This window comes from Bidens hawaiensis, unplaced genomic scaffold (genome assembly GCF_021521415.1).
Source record: "Bidens hawaiensis isolate Kalapana, Puna unplaced genomic scaffold, B.hawaiensis_p1.1 tig00003288_1, whole genome shotgun sequence".
Classification (NCBI taxonomy): domain Eukaryota; kingdom Viridiplantae; phylum Streptophyta; class Magnoliopsida; order Asterales; family Asteraceae; genus Bidens; species Bidens hawaiensis.
This window is the reverse complement of record NW_027491180.1, coordinates 380,990-390,504: the sequence shown is the minus strand read 5'-3', so window position 1 is coordinate 390,504 and position 9,515 is coordinate 380,990. Positions and strand designations below refer to the sequence as shown.

The 9,515-nt window shown below is 42.6% G+C and overlaps 1 protein-coding gene across 1 annotated transcript; it reads left to right on the top strand.

Moving 5' to 3' along the window:
- The first annotated feature begins 611 nt into the window (after positions 1 to 611).
- On the top strand, positions 612 to 4,755 carry LOC143623079 (uncharacterized). The gene is made up of 2 exons (XM_077094064.1): positions 612 to 800; positions 4,408 to 4,755. Exons 1-2 carry the CDS (start codon positions 612 to 614, stop codon positions 4,753 to 4,755), a joined length of 537 nt encoding a protein of 178 aa, XP_076950179.1.
- Positions 4,756 to 9,515: the final 4,760 nt, after the last annotated feature.

Genomic DNA, 9,515 nt, shown 5'->3' with positions numbered 1-9,515 from the left:
TTGGAGGTTTTGAAGGAAGAGAAGTTGTATGCTAAGTTTTCAATATGCGCATTTTGGTTGCGTGAAGTGCAGTTTCTTGGTCACGTGATCAACCCTGAGGGGATTACCGTGGACCCAGCTAAGATCGAGGCGATAGCAAACTTGAAGACTCCGCAAAACCTGACTAATATACGAAATCTCTTAGGGTTGGCTGGCTATTACAGGAGACTCATCGAAGGCATCTCCAAGATATCGCAACGTTGATCGGAATGACCAGAAAGACCGTAGTATTCAGTTGGGTTAAGTTCTAGGAGGAAGCTTTTGAGGAATTAAAGAAGAGGCTCACACAAGCTCTAATCCTTGCTCTACCCGAAGGTGATGAGGATTTGGTTGTTTGTACTGATGCCTCGCATTGTGGTTTAGGCTGCATGCTAATGCAACGAGGAAGAGTGATAGCTAATGCATCCAGACAGTTGAAAGTTCACGAGAGTACTTATTTGACACATGACTTTGAGCTAGCAGCAATAGTGCATGCTCTAAAGATATGGAGAAATTATCTGTATGGTACTAAGTGTACTATTTACACCGATCATAAGAGCTTAAAGTATTTCTTCGAGCAGAAAGAGTTGAACATGAGACAAAGAATATGGTTAGAGTTGATCAAGGACTATGACTATGATATCAAATACCATCCTGGTAATGCTAATGTGGTCGCCGACGCGCTAAGCCGTAAGAATAAAGAAGTCATTACAACCTTGAAGTCGTATAAGTTCATTGTTAACTCAAATCTCTTTAGAGAAATCATCGAGGTGCAGTCTGAGGTGCTTGCGTATGAAGGACTAATGAAGAAAGAAAGAAATAATGGTCGGACAGCAAGACGAGCTGATGGAAAACACTCATGGTGTTAAGATTAGGTTTGACCGTATGTGGATTCCACGCCATGGAAATCTTAGAGGTCGAATCTTAGATGAAGCTCACAAGTCGAGATACTCGATTCATCCGGAATCCACCAAGATGTATCAAGATCTAAAGAGAGACTACTGGTGGCCGGGTTTGAAGAATGATGTAGTGGATTATGTTATTTAGTGCTTAACTTATTTGCAAGTCAAGGCTGAACACTAGAAACCTTATGGGAAGATGCAGCCTTTGGAGATACCTGAATGGAAATGGGAACACATCACCATGTACTTCATAACTAAGCTACCCCGTACAGCTAAACATCATCATACCATTTGGGTGATTATGGACCGTTTGACGAAAAGTGTTCACTTTCTGCCTATACGAGAAGCCATATCGTAGAAGGTATTGGCAAATGTGTTCATACAGGAAGTTGTGGCTAAGCATGGAGTGCCATTATCGATCGTGTCCGATAGAGATACTCGCTTCACTTCAAGATTTTTGAAGAAGTTCCATGAAGCTATGGGAACAAGATTGAACATCAATACAGCGTACCATTCTCAAGCAAATGGGCAGTCTGAAAGGACTATCCAAACCCTTGAGGATATGCTACGTGCTTGTGTTTTAGACTTTGGAGGAAGTTGGGATGATCATCTGCATCTGGCAGAAATCTCTTATAACAACAGTTACCATTCGAGTATTGGTATTCCACCGTTTGAGATGCTATGTGGTAGCCGTTGTAGAACCCCTGTGTGTTGGGGAGAGATTGATCAGAAGGAGATTCGAAGTTTGGAAGTTGTGCAAGAAACCTCTTCAAAGTTTGATCAGATCAAAGCAAAAATGAAAGCTGCTCAAGATCGTCAGAAGTCGTATGCTGATAAGAGGCGACGACCAATCGAGTTTAACGTTGGTGATAATGTGAAGCTCAAGGTCTCGCCTTGGAAAGGAATTATTCGCTTCAGAAACAGGGGAAAGTTAAGCCCGAGGTTCATTGGACCATTTAAGATTGTGGATCACGTGGGTGAAGTGGCTTACAATCTAAATTTAATCGAGGAGTTAGAAGGAATTCATTCAACCTTTCATGTTTCTTATCTGAGAAAGTGCCAAGCTGATGACACGTCACATGTGCCGTTAGAAGACATCGATATTGATTAATAGCTAAACTATATCGAGCAGCCTGTGGAGATCGTTGACCGCAAGGAAAAGCAACTTCGTCATAAAGTTATCCCTTTGGTAAAGGTGATATGGAAGCACCGTAAAGGATCAAATGCTACTTGGGAAGTTGAAGATGAGATGCGCAAGTTTTACCCAGGATTGTTTCTTTAGTAGTTAGGTTTCGGGGACCAAACCTCTTTAAGGAGGGAAGACTTGTAACATCCTGTTTTTCTCGTTTCGGTTATGAAAATAAAATATGAGTTATTATGAGTCGGGCTTGTGTTAGGTTAATTAATATGGGTAATGGACTTGGGTTAATAAGGAAAGGAGAAAAACCATGGTCTTAAGCCCATAACTCATGGTATAAGTACCATTATTATCCATTAAATCCCTCATTCTCATCCATTCCATACACCATCCAAAACACACACTTAAACTATCTCTAATCTCTCTCTCTCTCCTTCTCCTTAGCCGAAATAACCAAAGAAAACCCGAGTATCGATCCGAGGTAATGATAGTACGATATTGTATGGATCCAAACCCGCCAGATCTAGTCGCGAAACGACGAGCCGACACCTTAAACCGTTCATGTCACGAGATCCGGATGGAATCATGTATAAACCGATCAAAATATGAGCTTAGGGGTCACCCTAACTCAGATCTAGATCGAACGGGACAAAAAACGGTGAAAAACGGTGTAAAATGGGGTAAAATACGCTTTTCCGACCACCGCCCGGTTTTCCGGTACGCAACGCCGGAAAGGCGGCGTACGAGGTTAAGGTTTTGTCAGAGAATGTTCTGACATTCTCTGACCCAACCCTAATTCGTTAACGAAGAAATAACAAATTAACAGTAATTCGTTATGCCCATTCGTTAAGGAAAACTAACGAATTAGCAGCAGTTCGTTATGATCTTTCGTTTAAGAACAGTTCTTTATAAAGGCTAGTTCGTTATAAGGACCAGTTCGTTATAAAGACCAATTCATTATGAGAGTTCATTCGTTATAATGGTTCATTCGTGATAGAGGTCCATTCGTTAAGAGATAACGAATCAGTCCATTCGTTATGAGCCCCATCGTTAAAGAGCAGAGTAATGAAATAAACTTTCAAATAATGACATAAAGATCCCTGGACTTTATGAGTTAGAAAATAAAATAATAAATTAGAATTCTAATGAAAAATGTGTTAAGACAGTTCATGAAAATAAAAATTTTCCTAGCCAACCTGGAAGCTCGACCCCATCCAGAGGCTCTGCCCCTTGAACCCTGCTAGGGGCTGCCGCCCCTAGAACCCTGCTGCCAGGGACGCTGCCCTGGACCCCCGTTCTTCGAGGGTTATACTAAACTAGAAATACAACTTGGGTAGTAATAGTTAAATTACTACGTGTAATCGTTATACAGTTAGTCGCGCACAGCTAAAGAAAGGAATAACCTTTAACGGTGAACATGACCGAGTTCAGATGAGTTTCTAGCCCCACTTCCTTGTTATGGTTTCGAGGTTGTGTGCATACTCAATGTGAATGTTAATACACTTACTTAAATGGTAAGTGTATGCTATTATGATCTATGTGATAGTATGTATGAATGTATGAATGAAAGCTCGTCGGTGCGTGAACGATCTTCGGATATTGCACGTATCAACGGGGAAAGTAATATCAGTATGCCTTGCATAATATGTGTAAGTATGAAAGTACGTAATGAAATGAGTATGTACGAAAGTATGATTATTTAAAGAAAGGTATGTATGGTTATATCACGAATGAAAGGTATGGTTTAAGTAGGGGACAGACCCTAATAATATCTGCGAATGTAAGGAACAGACCCTAATAATATTTGCGAATTTAGGGAACAGACCCTAATAATAACTGCGAATGTAGGGAACGGACCCTAACAATATCCGCGAATTTAGGGAACAGACCCTAATAATATATACGAAAGTTATAAGGCAGAATGCTCTTTAAAACGTATATGTATGAATGAAAGTATGTATGTATGTAAGTATGGAAGTAAGAATGAACGTATGTAAGTATGAAAGGAAAGATAAAGGTATGTATCTTCAAATACGTATTTATGTAAGTATGTGAATGTAATGTATGTTTCCTGATTAACCAGAAATCACTCAGCGTAGCTGACTTTTAGTATGCACGCATGTTAACAAACTGAGACAGCTGGTTTGAGTGGGACACATGGCAGGATTTGAAGAGGCTGGCATCTGAAGATTTTTCATGATGTTTTGATAATATCATTTATGTTATGTTTTAAAAGACAAGTTACGAATGTTTGTAATGAATGGTTGACTGTTATTATTATTCCTCAAAAGTTTTAATTAACTCTGATATATAGAACTGTGTTTATGAGTAAATCCAACAACAATGTAGGGCACCGGAACCGGGACCTTACACCTCGACCATCCCTCTATCCAGCAACATCAGGTGTTGGTCATACAAACCGGAGTTGAATCCTGGATGACACCAATTGTGACATACTTAACATCAGGAATTCTCCCAGAAGAAAAAGCAGCGGCCCGGAAGATCAGGCACAAAGCCCTAAACTATCAAGTACAAGATGGTGTTTTGTACCGCAGATCCTTCCTTGGCCCACTCTTGAGATGCGTGGATGCCGAGGACGCAAACTATTTGATAAGGGAAATCCATGAGGGCATTTGTGGTCTTCACGCGGGTCCAAGAATGGTGGTGGCTAAACTCATGAATGCGGGGTACTATTAGCCGGGAACGCATATGGACGCAGTGTAAGAAATCATAAATTGTGATTCATGCCAGCGCCATGCTCCCAATACCCTAAGACCAAAGAATGAGTTGGTGTCAGTAGCATCTGCGTGGCCGTTCCAGAAGTGGGCAATTGATATCATGGGTTCATTCCCAGAAGACCCGGTACGCATCAAATTCTTGATCTGGCAATCGATTATTTCACTAAGTGGGTGGAGGCTAAACCAGTTGCTTCCATTACTGCGTCCAGCATCAAAATATTCTTGTGGGAGTTCATCATTTGTCGTTTTGGCCTCCTGCAAGAATTGATCCGTGACAATGGAACCTAGTTTTCGGATGGTGGGCTTCAAGCGTGGCTGAAAGAACTACAGATCACTCAAGTATTTTCATCTGTGGCCCACCCGCAGGCCAATGGTTAGGTCGGAAAGGCCAATCGAACCATTAAACATGGAATTAAATCAAGACTGTGTACCAAAAGAACGGGATGGGTAGATAAACTACCCCACATGCTCTGGGATTCCGTACACAGAAGAAAACGAGCAATTCATAAACGCCATTCAATTTGACATACGGCACTGAAGCGATGATCCCGGCTGAAATAGGAGTTCCATCCGCACGAATTCTTTCCACTAATAATAATGAAGAAGAATTGCGGATGAACACTCTTCGAGGTACTATCGGGCTAAAATTTTCAAATTTCCCCCATCCCCACACTTGAGGTTTACATTGTCCTCGATGTTAAATATTTAAGCAATTAATGAAAATTTGTGGGACGGGGTTGAAATTGACTTTTTGACTGTTAAGAAATTTAAAAATTCGGGGCTCAAATGTGATGGCTCTACTAGCAATTATACAATTATACTTTTAATATTTAAACTAATAATACAAAATAAATTATGAAACTTAAATCACCTTATATCAATGAGACTGGAAAAGGACCAGTCGGCTCGCGAACCTTCATAAACACTTGTTTTCTCTCGTCTCGACCAAGTACCAAACTGACAATCGAACCTACAAATCCTCGAGACGTGTAGAAGCAAGCTTCTCACAAGTGTAAGACATAGGTCTTTTAAGAGTTATGAAAATGATTTTATGTTAATTTTATTAAAACAATTACTAAGCCAAATTAAGTTGTTTTATAATAAATTTTGTTAAACAAGTTAAAAACGTTAAAAGACCTAACTCACTTTCGTAGGAATCACGATTGCATTTAGCATATGCAACAAGCCATTTAAACCTCCTGGTAGCCTGGGAGGACGAGTGGGGTCTCGTGAGGGTTTATAGCGTACAACACCCACAAAGTTCGGTTACAACATAATATACAAATGAATCAAACACAACAGATCTTAAAAGATATATATACATAGACGCCCAACCAGTTACCCATAAAATATTCCCAATAATATATTATTAAAATAATACAGACCATGAGAATAAAAACAAAATAAAATAAAAAGGTAACCAAAAGTCTATTGTGCAGGTGGAGTATCATCCATGTCATCCTGTGGATCCACTGGCTGCTCCACTATAATAGTCAATGAAGGTGGGAGTGGTACCTGCGAAGCAACAAATAACAAACGAAAGTAATCATCATGACAAGCCATGTGGGCCCGCGTCTCCTGTCGATTGGCTCGAGCCTCCTCCATCTCGGCATGAACCTCATGTCGATGGGCTCGAGCCTCCTCCCTCTCGGCCCAAACCTCCTCCAATATCTGCCGCTGCTGCTGAAATAACATGTGAAGTGTAACAGGCGGCTACGGTGGCTGTTGTGATGATGAGGATGATGAGGCCTGTCTCAACGGATGCTGCTGCTGAGGGCGCTCAATGCGTGGGATCAGAGCATGCTGCCTATGTGTCGGGACCCCCCTATGTAGTGAAACGGCAGCAGCACTACCCTCTGGTGGTGGTACCAGTGGTCCCTCTCGGTCCTGGATAAGCGTGGGTGGATCATGCATCTCACAAATCCTGGCTCTCCGAGCATCCACCAAGTCAAACTTCTGTGTAGCCGGTTCTGGGGTAAAGTACCTGACCGAATATCTGTCAAAAACTCTCAGGCTCTGTGCAATCCTGGTGATATACAGACCTGGTGCTAACTGGGCAGTCGCCCCCCTGTAGACTCCGACCTCTACCAAAAGATGTGAGGAGCAGCATCGCAATGTTGGCCTCCCTGCTAGTGATGATAGGCAGGAGGCACAACAGATCGAAGTTGCTACACTTGTCTCGGCCCGAATGGCGGCCAGCGATAGTATATGTAACTATACGGTGTGTATAACGATGGACGGGGTCCCTCATGGAAGACGCCACTATAGAGCTCGAGTGGGCCCCGTCCGCGATCTGCCCCCAGAACTGAGCTAACTGAGGTTTAATGAGCCAAAACAGTCGGTCCGCCTGGGAGTGCATCGTGTAACCACAGACACACTCTGAAAAAACGCGGGATGAACATCTCCCGCGTATAAAGGCCAGTAGCCACAGCAAAATCTAGGACAAACATCTCATACACGTGTCGTCCAAGTGAGAACGACACGGCATGTGGCTCGTTGAAATCGGGGGCCGTATATCAGAACGTCGAATAAAACTCGCGTGTGAGCTTGACATACGAAGTCGGGTCACACTCGAGAACTCGCAACCATTGATCTGATATCATCCCCCGAATCCTAGTCTCCACCTCCAAGGTACCCAATAAAGCCCAATCAAATGTCCTCAGTCCCGGAAGCTGCGTACCTCGAATGCGGGAGAACATGGCGTACTCATCGGACGTGATGCTAAATCTGAGCACCTGGTGCCGCGTGCGGCGCCTATCGCCTATAAACTCCTCTGGATCGATGTCAGGAATGGGCTGCAACTCCTGACCATCGTACTGTATGGTGCGAGGGATGTGCTGCTGAATGGGCTTGCGCCCGACAGCGCGATCACACATATCTGCAATATCAAACAATCAAGTTAGATATGTCAACACGGACTGTGGTGACAACCGTATAGCATTTCGGTCGCGGTTGTCCCACATTAAATAAAATAATATTATAATAATAAAATAATAAAATAAAAATGAATAAAGACAAAAAATTCGGGGACACCCTTTGCGTATTTCACAAAACTAGATTATCCCGCCCGAATGGGCGAGTAATCAAATTGCAATTCAAATTCCACTAATTTCAAACTAGCAAAGCGCACCCGAGACTCGACTACAGAACTCACATACAACGCGACTCGACAAATAACAAATAGACGCTATTTAAACAAACTGACACGAACAAACTAAACATCTGACGGACAAACTGACTCGAACAAACAAGACGAACTAACAAACTGTCTCGAAAAATATGCAAACAAACAAACCAGCTGTCGGCAATAAAGGAATATATGACAATTCGGGTTTGGAAAAGAAAATATTAACAAATTAAGATCAAATCAAGCATTTCATAACGAACAATCACTATCATATATTTACTAATAAAATAATGATTTTAAATATATGACTTCACAACCCGACTTGTCACAACATTACGTTTAACAGAACCCGACAATCAATAACCCGAAAATCAAACACACCAATAACCAAAATGAAAAACCAACCCGACAAACCCGGAAACGAACTCGGTTTCAACATAATCTAAACGACAAACCAACCAAACTCTCAAAAGTTACAACTCCCGCTACCCGACAACCAAAGTTTTAAATTAACTTACCGACCGAATAATCCGACAAACCAAATGTCGACATAATAGCATAAAATAACATACCTTGATGTCTTAAACACAAAATGATAACGGAAACTGGCGGTGGTTACTGTGGATGGCAATTGCGTCTGGATGGTGGTCGAAGACGGTGTACGTTGGCAAGGGAGTGGTGGATTACGGTGGGTTTGATGGTTGGAGGTGAGTGGATGGTGGTTAAGGGGAATGCGGTGGTGAGATGATGGTGATGGTGGTGAGTGGTGGAGTTACGGTGGTGATGATGGAGGGTAGAGGTGATGGGTTACGGTGGTGAAGGTTGGCAGTGGTGGTGGGTTACGGTGGTGAATGGTGACTGTGGAGGATGGATGATATCGGTGACGGATGGTGGTGAGATGATGGTGATGGGTGGTGTGGTGTTCGCCGGAGACATGAAGGAGAGAAGAAGAAAGAAAGAAGAAGGGAAAAATAATGGGGAAGAAGGAAGACGAAGAAGAAGAGGCGGTTTTAATTAAAAAATTTTGAGTTACCCAAGACCCATCGCGGTACGCGATGGTTCAAATGGGTATCCATTGTGTATCGCTACCCAATTAGGTGACAATTAGGGCAGGACCACATCGCGATACGCGATGGTGGTATAGATGACGTCGTCGCGTATTGCGATGACGCCACGTTTGTCTAAGATGCCAAGGCCATCGCGATACGTGATGGTGATGATGATAGACCCATCGCGTATCGCGATGGATGCTGTTAACAGAAAGTTTTTCGCCAACTCAGGTCCGGACATTTTCCGATCCGACCACCTTTCGGATTCCTGACATCACCCTGAACAGGCTTCCCAACTCAATACACACTTTACGTACCTGGAAAGACGTGTAACTGATCAAACGCTTACCGAACGTCTTGAACTTCCAACTCTTCAACAAACTTCCCCACACTTGGTGTTTGCTGCACAAAACTCGAGATAACTCTTAGTACAAGACTCAATAAAATAAAAACAACTGGACAAACACTTACAAACCCCGGGTTGCCTCTCGTAAGCGTTGAATTTAAAGCATACAGCTCGACAGTGCCTCGAACTCAATTGTC

What these genes read in the sequence shown, in the direction of transcription:
- LOC143623079 (XM_077094064.1), top strand. Translation starts at nt 612, where the DNA reads ATGAGACAAAGAATATGGTTAGAGTTGATCAAGGACTATGACTATGAT. An exon ending in TCATCGAGGTGCAGTCTGAG is followed by an intron (nt 801 to 4,407) that starts GTGCTTGCGTAT and finishes ACAACAATGTAG; the next exon opens with GGCACCGGAACCGGGACCTT.